Below are 17211 nucleotides of genomic sequence, written 5' to 3'. Positions count from 1 at the left end.
AAAAAATAAGAGAGAGAGATAAAAAATAATTTCATAAAAAATTATGATTTACTATTTCAATCATGCTGGGAATTGGAGAGCTCCTGCCCTGTTTTAGCAATGCTGTGTCAACAAAACCCAAACATAACTTTCTATATTTTGTCCGATACACATATGTTGTTCAAGAGCTTAATATGAAATATGTTATGTAGGCTGAAAATCAAGATTTATGCGAAATCTATATATTAATTTTGCGGATAAATTTAACCGAACACGTAGTCCTAGTTGACAAGTTTCTTGATATTCACCCTGGCCAGGTCGTTTCGCGTTTTTAAAATGTTTTTTGGCCCATTGGCATTTCCGTAGTCATCATTTCATTGGCGGTTCAGAGTCATGTTTCATTGGTCGCATTGCCACACTCTATCATGAGGTTTATGAATATGAATCTAGTTACGTACAAATAGTAATATTAATGTAATAAATCAGTTTCTCTATACGTTTGAAAGGAATTTAGAGGAAGAGCTGGATTGTGGAGTTTATCGTTAGTCGTCGTTTATCTAGTAAGTGCGTGAAGTCTTAAAATCAGGCTAATGTTGTGGAGCATTTCAGGAACAGCAGTCACTCTAGTGAACTATTTTCTGTCATAAAGGGCTGTAGTGCATGAAAAGTTTTCAGTTTACTGTATAATTCTGTGTTCATCATAACTGCTGTCACTTATGTCCTGCAGCAAATGACAGCAGTCTGCGGCCCTCGTTTGATCAATGCTATGTAAGACTGACTGAAGTGTTGTTGCTGTCTGTATTAATAGACCTTTTTACTTCCGCAGGGTTCAACAATGCCTGCTTTTCGCCAGGTCGGGGAGAAACAGCTCCCCAACCCCATTCTGTACATGGCCTGGTCTCCTAAGAGAGATCTGATAGCCCTGGCTAACACTGCAGGAGAGGTTAAATCCTTTTTTTTCTACACATACACATACCTGTCTTCAGTTAAACCGTACTGTTAATGTCAATAGATCCTGTTCTGTAGGATTATAATGGGTGTTCATTAGACTGTTCTGTCATTACAGCTTCTCTTGCATCGGCTTGCCAACTTTCAGCGGGTGTGGAGTTTACCGCCCAATGAGAATACAGGAAAAGAGATCACATCACTGGCCTGGAGACCTGATGGGAAAAGTAAACTCAAATAATATTTCACTGCCTTATTTGTCTTATATTTGTTACTTTAAAAATGCAATAAATGTAAATACAATTAAATTTAAAAAACGATGTACTATAATAACTAAACCTGAAAACCTATTTTGACATTTGACAAACTAATAAAAATGAGAAAAGCTAAACAAAATGACTAAAAGTAACTGAAATGGAAAATATAAAAATTAAAGCTAATTAAAAATATTAATAAAACTTTATGCAAAAACTTGAGGCAATGAGATCCAGGCAGCCCAGCAATGATTATGTCAGAGATCACATTTGAATAAGAAATAACAAATGTATTAATTAAGAATTATAGAGACAAAAAGATTAATTTAGTAATTAATAGTTGATAATAAAATCCAGAGTATTGTATTTAATAGATGAAGATCAGAATATAGAGAAAGAAGGAACAAAATTAAGATATTTGTTGAATGAAATGAGAGGTAGAAGAGAAGAAGCAGAAGCAGCCAGAAGTAGAAGACGCAGAAGAGATGGGAGAAGCAAAAAAAGCAAAGGAGAAAGCTAAACTATCAAAGACCCAGTCCGTTTTATACCATAAGCATAGGAAAACTTACATCCCACTCAAACTTATGTTTTGGTCTAATAAGAAAAGGTCAAACAAACTTATCCATTGTGTCATAGTTGGTGTAACGGCTAGGTCAGAGTGACTGGTCAAATGTCAAAGATGAAAATAGGTAAAGAAGGTGTTGTTTTGACACCCTTAAGAAAATATTGCAGATCTTGCATTATCACATGCACATGAATTATCACATACATATTCTTAAAGATAAAAGAAGAATAACCATAAAGGAGTATATTAAAGAGTAAATACTTGACAATATGATGAGGATTAATATATGGAGTAGGAGTAGGAGTGCATGGTTATATAAAATCAAAGACAATGTTGACAAATCATAAGCCATAATTGATAAAATGATTAACATGAAATATGAATAAAATGCATGAATATGAATATTGACCATTTTGGAGGCACCAAAAACTAATATATGATACTAAAATGACATGGACAGATCACTGTTAGTTTTTGAAACCTTACTGAAGTGTACTTTACTCATTCATATAATTTATTCATCTTAATGTACACTTTTATATATTGCTATATATGTATATATATATGTTTCTTATAGTCTTGTACTTGTTATTGGTCTTTTAACTAATATTTTTACATAAATTATTTCTATCTAACCTTTTACGGTGGGCTTGTAGAACAACACATTCACTGTCAAAAAATGCTGCTGCTGATTCATTGCAGATTTGACAAATAATCCCAAACTTTAAAGCAATATTTAATGCACTCTTTTTTGCAGTACAGTAAATAAAAAAATAAATACCAGTCACATACTGAAGTATAAATAAGCTGCCATTGTCATGTTATGATTAGTAACATTGCATTGTTGTCTGCAGTCCTGGCATTCAGTGTGGGAGACACAAAGCAGGTGGTTCTGTGTGATGCAGAAAAGGCAGAAATCCTCCACCTGTTCCCTGTGGATTACCCAGCGTCCTGCATGCACTGGATGGAGGTGCATGATGACAGCAGGTGTGAGTTTTTTCAGTAGAGAAGATCCAGTTTCTTTCTCTATTGACTGCTTGGTTTAATCTGTTTTATTTTTTTCTCTAGCACACTGTCCTCATTCAGTGAGTCTGAAGATGAGTCCAGCCGTTTCCTTCCAAAGTTACCCACTTTACCTAAGAGGTGAGACTCTGAGCTTCACGCATTATGGAAAGCTCTGGTTTGCCTGAATGACAAGTGCTTGGATCACTCCTTTTGTTTTTATATTTTCTAATTGTTTTATGGCCATTTTCCTTTGTGCTGTGATTGTGTTCAGCTACAGCACCACATCAAAGATTTTTAGGTAAGAGGACATTTTATGTGCTTAATTTGCTGATTATTTATCTTTTTCTTTGTCATACTCTTTTTAATTGGTCATCTGCATGTGGCATGTGCTAATGTGTGTCCAGCTCTGGTTTGTTCCTATGTGTTATTTTGTCTCTTGCAGTGAAGAGAAATCAGATGAAGTCACAAACCTTTTGGGGGAAGTGAGGTCAGTATTGTATGCCTTAGACCTGATTGGTTAAGCTTGAGACTTTCTGATGTTGTATTGTGATTGATGTGTGATGTTTATTTGCAGGCTCAATATCTTGGTGGTGGGAGGACCATCTGGATTTGTCGAGCTGTACGCGTATGGCCTGTATAAGATCGCCACGCTTAGTGGAGTAAGATATAAAACCTCAAACTTGCTTTTATTTTGACCTCACACATTTTTTTTCTTTTCATTCATTCTATTTCTTAGCACATTTTTGGTGTGTGTAAATGGCCCCACAATGTAATAAAAACCTGAGATCACCTACATTGTGGGGTCCAGCCAGCGGTCCCCACGAGGGAAATGGATTAATAAACATACTAAAAGATGTTTTTTTGAAAATGTAAAAATGCAGAATGTTTCCTGTGATGGTTAGGTTTAGGGATAGGGGTAGGGTAGGGGGATAGGAAGTACGGTTTGTACAGTATAAAAACCATTACGCCTATGGAGAGACCCCACTAAGATAGGTGCGCCTGTTTGTGTGTGTGTGTGTATACTTGCATATAACTATATTTTGGGACAAATTTGTAGACAAAGTCATTACATCCCCAAATCATCCTTTTGGGGATATGCTCATTAATAAAAAATGATATAAAAATAAAGTAAATTTTTTTTTTTTTTTTTTTTTATTAAATGCAGAATTAAGGTTAGGTTATAGTACTTATAATTAACTGTATATAGAAGTCTATTGAATGCATTTAGAAAGCTAAGTAAACGTGTGTATTTGTGCCCATTATTGTATGTCTGCTTCAGATCTCGGGGACGTGCCGTAGTCTTGGACTGTCCAGTGACCTCAAGTCCCTCTCTGTCATTACAGAGATGAGATCCACAAAAGACAACACTGAGATCCATTACGTACAGGTAAAGACTGAAAATGCTAATTTAAATATTGTAATTTATTTATAGTATTGTCATCGTCAGCACTGTGCTTAATGACAAATAAGAGTGTCCATGATACAGATATAAATCATTTAAAAATCCAAATTCTTAAAAATTTACTCTTTGTATTCATGTTGGTTTCAAATGGTTTTGTGAAAGGTTTATACCATTTTTAAAGGGTAAAGGTCACCCAAAAATGAACTTTCTGTCATTAATTACTCACCCTTATGTCGTTCCAAACCCGTAAGATCTTCGTTCATCTTCGGAACACAAATTAAGTTTTATTTTTGATGAAATCCAACAGGTTTTTTATCCCCACATAGAAAGCAAGAAAAGTAGTAATAGTCAACGTGACTACAGTGGTTCAACCTTTATGAGAATACTTTTTGTGCACAAAAATAATGATTTTCTTCTCCCCTGTCATTCTCCTGCGCTGTTTATGTCCAGCGCTTCCAGGTTCTACGTCCAAACGTCGGCTCAGTATTGGCAGACGCTGTTCATGTGAGCAGCACGACGCATTTGCGTGATGCTGACGCAGGAGCCGGCCAATAATGAGCCGGCGTTCTGACGTAGAACGTAGAAGCTCTGAACATAAACAGTGTAGGAATATATATTTCCATGAGGAAAACGGCTTATAAATCATACTACATGATGTTTTTTTTCTCCCTCCAAAATGTAAAAATGCAGAAAGTTTTCTGTTAAGGGTTATGTTTACGGTTTGGGTTAGGCACTTAGTTGTGATTGTTAAAGTTCACCCAAAAATGAAAATTCTGTCATTTATTACTCACCCTCATGCCGTTCCACACCCGTAAGACCTTTGTTAATCTTTGGAACACAAATTAAGATATTTTTGTTGAAATCCGATGTCTCCGTGAGGCCTGTATAGCCAGCAATGACATTTCCTCCCAACAAGATCCATTAATGAAATAAAAACATATTTAAATCAGTTCATGCGAGTACAGTGGTTCAATATTAATATTATAAAGCGACGAGAATATTTTTGGTGCGCCAAAAAAACAAAATAACGACTTATTTAGTGATGGCCGATTTCAAAACACTGCTTCATTAAGCTTCAGAGCATTATGAATCAGTGTATTGATTCGGATGTCAAACTGCTGAAATCATGTGACTTTGGCGCTCCGAGCCGCTGATTCAACACGCTGATTCATTATGCTCTGATGCTTCCTGAAGCATTGTTTTGAAATGTTTTTTTTTTTTTTTTTTGCCGCACCAAAAATATTCTCGTCGCTTTATAATATTAATATTGAACCACTGTACTCACATGAACTGATTTAAATATGTTTTTAGTACCTTTATGGATCTTGAGAGAGGAAATGTCATTGCTCCCTATGCAGGCCTCACGGAGCCATCGGATTTCAACAAAAATATCTTAATTTGCGTTCAGAAGATTAACGAAGGTCTTACGGGTGTGGAACTGCATGAGAGTGAGTAATAAATTACAGAATTTTTGGGTGAACTATCCCTTTAAGGTTAAAGTAAAGGACAAGGGATTGGATTATATCAAAGAATGTTCTAACAAAGTCATACAAATGTGTGCGTGCATCTATACCTACTGAAACAACACCACTTGAACTCTCTTTGTAATTATATATGTACTACATATGTGTATGTAACTGTTGTTTATTGAAGGTTGATGAGACTGCAGTCAGTTTACAAGTAAACAAAGTGCAAACAGGTTGAGTCACAGATTATGACAGCTGTCAGGTTACATGTGGCATCTCTGCATTGAGTGGAATATATAAGCGTAATATCAGAGGATTGACTGTGTTTCAGCTGGACACTGGGCTGCTGTCTTCCTGTCTGCCTGAATTGACCAAGATGGCACGCAAGTTTACACACATTTCCACACTGCTACAGGTGAGTGTCTTCATGGGCGTCTTACTCATAGAAGCACGTGTTATACTGTAACTCTATCTTTGTACTCACAGAGTATCTTTCATTCTCTTTCTCTGTCGTTTAGTATTTGCGTCTCTCCCTCACCTGTATGTGTGAAGCATGGGAAGACATTCTTATGCAGATGGACCTCCGCCTCACTAAGTTTGTCCAGGTTGGAGACCATCACATGCCAGCCAGTCACAAACAAGCAAATATAAGATATCAGATTTAAACGCTTCATCCTGAAAATACATATAAATGCAATAATGGACTGTGATCCATGGAAGCCATTGTTTGTTCTTTCTTTAGAGTTGATGGGTTTTTTTTATAGGAAAAGAACACAAGCACTCAGGTTCAGGATGAGTTTCTGGAGCTACTGTTATGGGGTCATGCAAGGTAAACACAATTCATAAATGGTAGTCAAATGGTAGTCAGTTGGTAGTCACACATTGTCTTACCACTGTGGGGGCATATTAAAGTTTAATGTTTCTTCATTCTGTTTGCATAATTATTTCTTCTTGAGTAATAATATAATATTATAATATTTAAGTAAAATAATCTAAAAGTCATAATATTTTATATAACTTTACATTTGTATAATAACATAATAGCATTATATAATAATATGTAGGCTATAAATAATAACATTGTAATATATTCTGTAATTTTTATATTGGTTACACTTTATTTTAGTGCCGTAGTTACATTGTAATTACTCAAATAAGTACTGAATACTATTAATTAACTATATGTAATTACTATAGAGTTACAGTTAGGGTTTGGTTTAGGTTTAGTTACTTGTAATTATGCATAATTTACTGTTATTACTATAATAATTGCATGTAGTAACGTGTAACTAGGGCAATAAAGTGTTACCTTTATATTAAATATATTTCATATTATTTATATATATTATTTACATTGTTTTAAAAGCATGCAAGATTAGCTCATGCATGTGTTTACTCTAAATGGCCAACAGAGGGCACCATATGATAATATAAACTTGGAAATGTAAACTTACAACAACAGTCAGAATAGGAAAATGTACAATCGTACACTATAGGATATACAAATGAATATGTTAAGATGTGGATGAACAGAATGTATGGTCTTACTGATCTCAGCCTTGGATGGAAACTTTTAGCATACCTGATAATGTGTTGTTGTTATATTTGTGGGTGTTCATTAGCATAGCCAAACCAGATGATTACATGACAAATGATTACTTTTGTAGAACTGCATATATCGAGTTTCCTGTTTCTCTTTCAGCCCTGAACTTCAAGCTCTTCTCATGAATCAACTCACAGTCAAGGTAAATCTACCTGGAATTCGGTTCAGTTATCCTACTGCCATTAGTTGGGCAATTATTATCAACTTCATTCATTATTACTGTATGCTTTTCTTTTCTTTTTATTTTAACTGCTCAGGGCTTAAAGATGTTGGGCCAGTCCATTGATTCTTCGTATTCTAGCATCCAGAAACTTGTTATCAGTCACTTGCAGAGGTGTGTATCAGTCACTAGTGTTTTAACCAGCACTAGATAGAGAGTGTTACAGAGCGGCCTGTGCATTGAGTGTTTGCTGTGCACACAGTGGCTCTGAGGCGCTGCTGTATCATCTGAGCGAGGTCAAAGGAATGGCGCTCTGGAAGCAGAAGTTTCAACCTCTTGGCCTGGATCCTGCAGCCATTGAGGGTATAAGACTGACTATTTATAGACTAGTGATATTTTAGTATTATTTATATACTATTATATGCCTTTATAAATATTTTTGTTTTGATATTTTAGGTTTTTGTTTTATTTTTAGTTTGTTTTAGTCATTTTGTAATGTTTTTTTTTGTTGTTGATTATTTTTATACTATATATTTCTATATAGCTTTCGTTGTTTTTTTTTTTTTTTTTGTTTTTTTTTAATAATTTTAGTACTTCAACTTAAAATTGTTTTATTTCTGGCAAGGCAACATTTCTATTTTTTGTATAAAGTTTTATCAGAAATTTATATTTTATTTTATTTCAGCTTTATTTCAATTAACACATTTTCTGTAATTAATAACAAGTAGAATTTTGTTAATGTTTTAGATGCCATCGTAGCTGTGGGATCTTTTACCCTGAAGGCCAGTGAACTTTTACAGTGAGTTTAATCTTATTCTATCCACTTTATCCTGGATGTCCTTTCTGTACATGTCATTATTAAACTTTTCTCAACTGCTTGTCTTGATTCCAGAGTCATTGATAAGAGTATGAAGAACTTCAAAGCCTTTTTCAGATGGCTGTATGTTGGTAAGCTACAGTTTTGTTTTTGAGATAATATTTCGTCAAAAATTCAAATACAAGTTGCCTTGTTACTTGCTTCTTACATAGGCAGCAGACTTTTAAGGGAGCTTTCTAACCACCATGAAACTCCAAAGTTGACTGATTTAGGAAATAAGCAATGTGCAATTATACTGAATTATTTTTATTGTTACTTTTCAGTATTGAATGAAGTTTATTTTATAATCAACATTCTTGTTTTAGCCATAATGGATTTTTTTTTTTTTTTTTTTCACTGAGCATGTTACAATGTGTTATGGAATGTGATTGCTGTTATGAACTTGTATCAGCCTGCGTATCAGGAGTGCATCTATAATGCCTTAAAATGATACATCATTAGGCAACTCACTAGATTTTTTTACTAGTCTTTTTGTATTGTATTGTAACAGCTTTTGCTTTTCTCAGCAATGCTTCGAATGTCAGAAGATCACGTTCCTCCTGAGCTTAACAAGGTGAGATATCAACAGACATGATTGTGACATATTGTGGGTGAAGAAAATGGTGGTGGTGCGAAAATGAATAATAATAATAATTTAAATAAAACTATTTAATTTCTAAAAAATGTATGTATAAAATATAAATATATATAATAAATGTTAAAGGGTTAGTTCACCCAAAAAAAATGAAAATGAAAATTCTGTCATTAATTACTCACCCTCATGTCGTTCTACACCCGTAAGATTTTAGTTCATCTTCAGAACACAAATGAAGATCTTTTTGATGAAACTGGAAAGCTTTCTGTTCCTGCATAGACAGCTACGCAACTACCACTTTGTAAATTATCTTCATTTGTGTTCCGAAGATGAACATAGGTCTTATGGAATTGGAACGACATGAGGGTAAGTAATTAATGACAGAATTGTATTTTTTTGGGTGAACTAACTCTTTAACATTTTATATATATATATATATATATATATATATATATATATATATATATATATATATATATATATATATATATATATATATATATATATATATATATATATATATATATGTATATATGTGTATATATATATATATATATATGTGTATATATATATATATGTGTGTGTATATATATATATATATATATATGTGTATATATATATATATATATATATATATATATATATATATATATATATATATATATATATATATATATATATATATATATATATATATATATATATATATATATATATATATATATATATATATATATATATATATATATATATATATATATATATATAATATACAATTATATATATTTTTATATATATATAATATTAGGCCCTTTTTTAAAATGTGTATATTTCTGCTGTTATAAATGTAAATGTGATTGTGTGTTTCAGATGACTCAGAAGGATCTGGCTTTTGTGGCTGACTTCCTATCTGAGCATTTCAGTGCTGTGAGTTAATGAGAAACACGTAATTTTAACACTAAACAAACATTTGGTGAAAGCCCATCTCATTTTCTGTTCCTCATTTCAGAACGAGGAGCTGTTTGATCGGAAAGGAAAGTATTTCAACGTTGAGCGTGTCGGACAGGTAAGCGCCTTCTTCTTCAAGGGAATTCTTTTCCTCATTTTATAACATACTTGATCTGTTGTTTTGTTTGTTTGTTGTTTTACAGTACTTGAAGGATGAAGATGAAGACTTGGTATCTCCACCCAACATGGAGGGCAATCAGTGGGTGACATTTGTAAAGCAGAGCACTCATCTAAAAGGTAAAATCACAACACCTTCTTCCTTTATTAGACCACAAGACTGCTAATGTAAACTTAAAGTTTTGAGGAAAAAGTAAATTTGAATATGAGAAATGTAATTAATTACTTATATGTTTGATACTTCTTGTGTTGCAGACAGTCCGCTGCTCTTCCCCACTTACCCAAATAAGTCTTTGCACTTTGTCAAGAGGATGATGGAGGGGTCCATTGATCTGTGCTTACAGAAACCAGCCGTGAGTCTCTAACACACATATACACACACACACACACATGTTTGTTTTTGTGAATTGTGGGGACATTCCATTGGCATAATGGTTTTTATACTGTACAAACTGTATTTTCTATACCCCTACACCCAAACCTACCCATCACAGAAAACTGTGCACATTTTTACTTTCTCACAAAAACTCATTCTGTATGATTTATAAACCTTTTGAAAAATGGGGACATGGGGTAATGTCCTCATAAGTCACCCTCTCCTTGTAATACCTATGTCATACCCATGCCATTATACAAATTTGTGTCCTGATATATCACAAAAACACGCACGCGCACACACACACACACACACACACACACACACACACACACACACACACACACACACACACACACACACACACACACAAACACATACAAACCTTCCTACTCTTTCTGTATCTCTGTAAACAAAGTCACACTGACACGGTGACTGAGTGCTTGGACACAACTGAATAACTCTAGGACAACAACAGTTTTACATATTCTGCTTTGAAACCTTATAATTTAGGGCAAAACAACTTTTGTTTTCAGCTCTTTATTATGGGTTGAGATTGTTTGAGTGTTTATGAAATTCAGCCAACCAGAATAACAATAAAAACACAAGCTGCAATATGAGGGCCTATTATATTTATAGACAACAAAGAGGCTTGACGTATTATTACCTCCCCTCAAAAATTTACAACCTTTTGTCTTTCACAAAATGGACATGCATCTCACCCTCTATTTTTTTCCAGAGGATGCTCTAACTTGCCTTCTCACACACAATCTCCATCCATTAACGGTCTCCACCACATATATAACAGAAGCATTAACTTCATTAACTGGATTGTTTCACCCTTCCTGCTGACCATTCTTTTCCTGAGCACTAATGCGTCTGACTCCTAATCATATGTCTGTATGTGTTCTTCAGGAAGTCATCGGGCATTCAGTAAAACAAGCTGTGTGTTTACGCTTGTACACTGTTCCTGAGAGGTAATCCATGGTCTGGATTTTGACAGGAAATAACAGATTGTTTGATTTTGATTTACATATAAATTCATATTTTGTCTCGCTGTTGGAATTATGATGATTTCTACGTGTTTTTTTTGTTTGTTTTTGCTTTTTTTGATAGCTCAGAAAATACACCAAGGCTGTTTGAGCTGCCTTCACTGTAAGTGGACTACTTGTATCCCTGTTGTAACCCATTTGTAACCCATTCTGCGGTTATAGTGTCTGTCAATAATGTAGGGTTCATAGAGCAATTACAGTGTAATAACATTTTTCTAAACACGGTGATGATGATGATGATGATGATAATGATATGAGTGTATTTTAATGCAGGTGGAATGATAAGAAGGCCGGTATGCATTATGTAGTGTTCTGCATGCCTGAGATCTCACCCTCTAAAATCTATATTCTGAGGAGAGCAACAGACCCCAACAGGTACACATACCTCTTTTGTTCTGAGGTAAAGAAAAACTTTTTTTTTTAAATGTATGTATATTACCATTTAAAAGATTGGGCTCATTAATATTTTTTGGTGAAAAAAAAAAAACTACCTTTTTTCATTAAGGCCCTGTTCACACCTGGTATTAAGATGCGGTTTGGTCGATTGGATTACAAGTGGCAAACGCTAAATACAGATGTAAACAGGGTCTAAAACGTTTTGAGCCTGTCCAATTCTGCCCACTTCCAGAGGTAGTTGAAAATGCATTCAACCAAATTGCTTTCATAGTGGAAAGCTCATGTGGTCGAATGTGTTCAAACAGCCGCAAGACTGCCTACTGACATAATCCATAAACATTATGGGAAGCGCACTAGTCAGATGAGACTGTGTCGGCTGAAGACCCAAGTTTGGTTTAAAGACGAAAAATGTACCAAGCACAATGTTCTCTCACCATTCCTGATTTCTAACACGCACTCACCATGTGAAGCGAAAGCTGCTGGTCTCCGTGTTTTTCCATCATCTCCTTTTGCATTCATATGTAAACAACTGTTTTCAACATTCAAAATAATAAGCAATGTTTCGTGAACACCAAATCAGCATATTAGAATGATTTCTGAAGGAATATATGACACATATGAATACTGGAGTAATGGCTGCAGAAAATTCAGCTTTGCCATCACACAAATAAATTATATTTTTAAGTATATTAAAATATTAATCAGTTATATTAAAGGTGCCCTCAAATGAAAAATTGAATTTATCTTGGCATAGTCAAATAACAAGAGTTCAGTACATGGAAAAAAAACATACACTGAGTCTCAAAGTCCATTGTTTCCTCCTTATGTAAATCTCATTTGTTTCAAAGACCTCCGAAGAACAGGCGAATCTCAACATAACACCAACTGTTACGTAACAGTCGGGATCATTAATATGTACGCCCCCAATATTTGCATATGCCAGCCCATGTTCCCAACATTATGAAAGGCATTAGACAAGGGCAGCCAGTAATGGCTGAATCATCAGACTAGGTAAGCAAGCAAGGATAATAGTGAAAAATGGCAGATGGAGCAATAATAACTGACATGATCCATGATATCATGATATTTTTAGTGATATTTGTAAATTGTCTTTCTAAATGTTTCGTTAGCATGTTGCTAATGTACTGTTAAATGAGGTTAAAGTTAACATCGTTTCTTACTGTATTCACGGAGACAAGAGAGCCGTTGCTATTTTCATTATTAATCACTTGCAGTCTGTATAATTCATAAACAACTTCATTCTTTATAAATCTCTCCAACAGTGTAGCATTAGCCGTTAGCCATGGAGCACAGCCTCAAATTCATTCAGAATCAATGTAAACAATATAACAGTATACAATACTCACATAATCCGACGCATGCATGACGAACACTTTGTAAAGATCCATTTGAGGGATATATTAGCTGTGTAAACTTTGTTTATGCACTGTTCAAGGCAAGCGCGAGCTCCTTGGGCGTGGCGCACGAGAATTAAAGGGCCAGTAGCCCTGAATCGGCTCATTTATAATGATGCCCCAAAATAGGCAGTTAAAAAAATGAATTAAAAAAAAAATGTATGGGGTATTTTGAGCTGAAACTTCACAGACACATTCAGGGGACACCTTAGACTTATATTACATCTTTTTTTAAAAAAAAGTTCTAGGGCACCTTTTAAGTTGTAACAATATTTCACAATATTATTGTTAACTATTAAAAATAAATGAAGCCTTGATGAGCACAAGAGGAGACTTCTTTCAAAAATATTTAAAGTTAGACTGATGGGCTATGAGGAATGAATCAATTTTCATTACTGACTGACTGAATTTGTGTGTGTGAATAAGGTCTGTCCCTAATGGTCTGGTGGCCCTGAACCTCAGCACTCCTCTCAATTCAAGTATAGATGATGAAACACCTGCACCATCTTCGACGTGAGTTCATCTGTGGAAATACCATATTATGACAATATTGCCATCTTTGTATGTGTGAATGACCGAATAAAACCGTGTTTATCAGTGACTCCTCGTACAGTTGCCTAGATGCCCGCTTTTATGACGACGAGACATTGTCGGTGGTATTGCGAAGTGTGGAAGATGATGAAAATAAGATGCGTATCCTTGCTCAGCTTCCTCTAAACTCTGTTATGAGTTGGGACGAAGAGTTCACTTGGGACCTTACGCTCAGGTACAGCACACTTGTTGATTTCCACCAATCACTTTTAGTTGAATTGTTAAAGAATTGTAAGTAGCATGATACATATATTGCAGTAGTTCCAGTTTCAGCAACATACTAGAATTATATAATAGGGTTATGCTTAGCTTGGCTCGCCTCTATTGAATGTCCTGAATTAGCACTCTTTTGATGTGTCGTCTTTGTTGTGGTGCGTTTTAGGCTGGAGCAGCAGACAGAAGGGATTCCAGTACAGGGTCTGGCCTGGGGAAACCAGAGCAGAGAGATGGACAACATCAAGGCTCAGTTTGTGGCAGTTAACGGGATCCGCAAAGTGGCCTGCGTGGTAAGACTCGATAACGATTTAGGAAAATAGTTTATACTGAAAACGTATCCGATTGATGCATGAGAGAAGTGATAACTGATGTATAAATATATTATAAAACAGCTGTCTTTTTAACATAAGGAAATAATTTATGACAAACTGTTGAATTGTTGAAAATGAATGTTATATTGCTGGCATTAATGTGCATTAATTTCAATAATTTAATTATTTCAAAATAATTATTTAGTAATCAGAATCAAGAATTCAACTGGAATAGCATGTAAATGTTAAATAAGTCTCTTGTCTCATTTCTCTCATCAGCTCAGTGCCAATCTGAGACACGTACGTGTGTTTGAAATGGATGCGGAGGAGGAAGAGGAGGAGGAAGAGCGTGCTGATGAGTCACAGGAAATGAGCTCGGACCAGGACAGACTTGAGGACACAATGACTAGTCAGAGTGAAGCTGGGGAAGGTGGAGATGGAGCGAGAGGGGCTGAGGATGCTCAGGTGACCGGTCAAGGGTCAGGAGACATTTTGGATGACACTGCAGGATCAGATACACTTTGAACTCTTTTTGTCTTGAGATCAAACATGTTCTCCACAGCTGAACTATGGACTCCTCTACTATTCCTGGTCATGTTCTTTATATATTAAAAAAGTATTTTGTGAGAAAGATGAAGATTTCACATTCTCATTTGTAAATAAATGGATTTACTGTTAAAAAAATTGGGTTGTATCAATCAAAACTTGAATGTATCAGTGTCTCTTCTGAATGTCGTAGAGTCAGCTTCCCTACACTCTCAAACTACTTAAATATTTGTATGCAAAATATGCATATTTTGTAATAAATGTAAAATACAGTATATTGTTTCTATATATAATCAACAACCTCAAATCAGTAGTTTTATACAGTATTTCTCCATTGTTTTTCTCTCATTCGCATTGCGTAGTTCTTTCCCTCTTTAAAACTGTTAAGTACACAGTCCTGTACCTTTTTGTCTGACTTTCAAATACTTTTTTGCTTCAAATCAAAGTTTGTAGTGTTGTGATTCACCTCACATTTGGTTGGTTTCACAAAAACCCTATGGGCAAAATACTTCCAGATGCACTCTATCCTGTTGATATGAGTAGATCGAGTTGATGTGATATTAAACATTTATTTTTACTATTATATAGGGGGTTCCTGGGTTAGTTTGGAGTCTGTGTTGGTGGCCCTTGGGTCTGCAAAGGTTGAAAACCCCTGCCTTTCTGTTTGCTCACTTGGAACTGAAATGACTGGAAAAATTTGAAGTTCAGTCAAGGCCAGGGACTCATGAGTAGGACTGAGAGAACATTTTAAGGTTCTAATCCAGATTTATCCCTCTGTACAAGAAGATAAATCCTGAAGTGCCTCCAGTGGCCCTATTGGCTGACTCCATTCTGTGTTGGATTGATGAGCTGTAAGGAAATATGGTACATGTCCACACAAGGTCAAAGATTTAAAAAATGATTTTCAAATTAAATGACAATTTTCTTAATGCAAACTGTGAGAAGATTTCTGTCAGAGATGGTTATGATGTAAATGGCTGGTTTTAGCCATTAAACGTCAAGAAATTCAGTTTAATTGGAAAGTGATATCATATCACAAAAACTTAAAAACTATACAATTTTAGCACGCATCTTAAAAACAGCCAATGCAAATTTTAGATGAAAACCTTCAACATGCAAAGATATACAGTGTCCTCCACAAATATTGGCACCCTTAGTAAGTATGAGCAAAGGCGGCTGTGAAAATAAATCTGCATTGTTTATCTTTTTGATCTTTCATTAAAAAAAATCACAAAATTGTAACCTTTCATTGAAGGAAAAGAATTGAAAATGGGTGGAAAAGCTCATTATGAAATAAATGTTTTTCTCTAGTTTATGTTGGCCACAATTATTGGCACCCAATTATTGCAATGTCATTTTCCCAAGAGAACAGCTCTGAGTCTTCTTCTATAATGCCTGATGAGTTTGGAGAACACCTGAGGAGAGATCAGAGACCATTCCTTCATGCAGAATCTCTCCAGATCCTTCAGATTCCAGCTCCATGTTAGTGCTTCTTCCCTTCAATTCACTCCACTCATTTTCTTTAGGTTTCAGGTCAGGGAACTGGGATGGCCATGGCAGAAGCTTCATTTTGTGCTCAGAGACACATTTTTGTGTTGATTTTGATGTTTGTTTTGGATCATTGTCCTGATGGACGATCCAACCACTGGCCATTATTGGATTTCTAGCAGAAGCGTCAGGTTTTGATTTTTTATCTGTTAGTATTTGATAGAATCCATGATGCCATGTATCTGAACAAGATGTGTAGGACCTCCAGCAGAAAAATAGGCTCACAGCATTAAAGATCCAGCAGCATTTTTAACCGTGGACATGGGGCACTTTTTATCCATGTGTGCACCAAACCCATCTGGTGGGTTTGCTGCCAAAAAGCTATTTTTTTTTAGTTTAATCTTACCACAAAAGCCAGTCCCATTTGAAGTTCCAGTCTTGTCTGACAACTGAATATGCTGGAGTTTGTTTTTGGATGAGCGAGGAGGATTTTTCTTGAAACCCTCCTGAACAACTTGTGGGGATGTAGGTGCTGTTTGGTCATTTTTTTAGGCTTTCTGAGACTCAAGACTCAACTAATTTCTGCAATTCTCCAGCTGTGATCCTTGAAGAGTCTTTGGCCACTCAAACTTTCCTCCTCACCGCGCATTAGGACGATTTAGACACACGTCCTCTTCCAGGCAGATTTGTAACATCTTTAGTTGATTGAAACTTCTTAATTATTTCCCTGATGGTGGAAATGGGGATTTTCAATGCGTTAGCTTTTTTCTTATGCCCATTTTCTATTTTGTAAAGTCCAACGATCTTTTGCTGCACATCAGAACTATATTCTTTGTTTTTTCTCATTGTGATGAATGATTAGGGA

At 35.1% G+C, this 17211-nt stretch overlaps 1 protein-coding gene across 1 annotated transcript; it reads left to right on the top strand.

Annotated features, from left to right (window-relative positions):
* The first annotated feature begins 375 nt into the window (after positions 1-375).
* On the top strand, positions 376-15443 carry anapc4 (anaphase promoting complex subunit 4). The gene is made up of 29 exons (XM_067382960.1): positions 376-539; positions 806-922; positions 1046-1151; positions 2598-2730; positions 2812-2886; positions 3020-3046; positions 3191-3235; positions 3323-3407; positions 4028-4135; positions 5948-6031; positions 6135-6221; positions 6381-6445; positions 7319-7361; positions 7477-7553; positions 7642-7742; positions 8127-8178; positions 8272-8327; positions 8763-8809; positions 9701-9757; positions 9840-9896; positions 9982-10075; positions 10211-10308; positions 11247-11308; positions 11448-11486; positions 11657-11758; positions 13621-13707; positions 13793-13960; positions 14168-14291; positions 14592-15443. The coding sequence occupies exons 2-29, from the start codon at positions 815-817 to the stop codon at positions 14835-14837; spliced, it is 2433 nt and encodes an 810-aa protein (XP_067239061.1). The 5' UTR covers positions 376-539; positions 806-814; the 3' UTR covers positions 14838-15443.
* Positions 15444-17211: the final 1768 nt, after the last annotated feature.

Source organism: Chanodichthys erythropterus, chromosome 4, assembly GCF_024489055.1.
Source record: "Chanodichthys erythropterus isolate Z2021 chromosome 4, ASM2448905v1, whole genome shotgun sequence".
NCBI lineage: Eukaryota > Metazoa > Chordata > Actinopteri > Cypriniformes > Xenocyprididae > Chanodichthys > Chanodichthys erythropterus.
The sequence above is the reverse complement of the archived record's forward strand: the minus strand, read 5'-3'. Positions and strand labels throughout refer to the sequence as shown.

Coding starts and splice junctions, on each gene's coding strand:
- anapc4 (XM_067382960.1), top strand. CDS start 815: ATGCCTGCTTTTCGCCAGGTCGGGGAGAAACAGCTCCCCAACCCCATT. Junction 3,047..3,190: donor ACCACATCAAAGATTTTTAG/GTAAGAGGACAT, acceptor TGTCTCTTGCAG/TGAAGAGAAATCAGATGAAG. Junction 11,759..13,620: donor AGAGCAACAGACCCCAACAG/GTACACATACCT, acceptor TGTGTGAATAAG/GTCTGTCCCTAATGGTCTGG.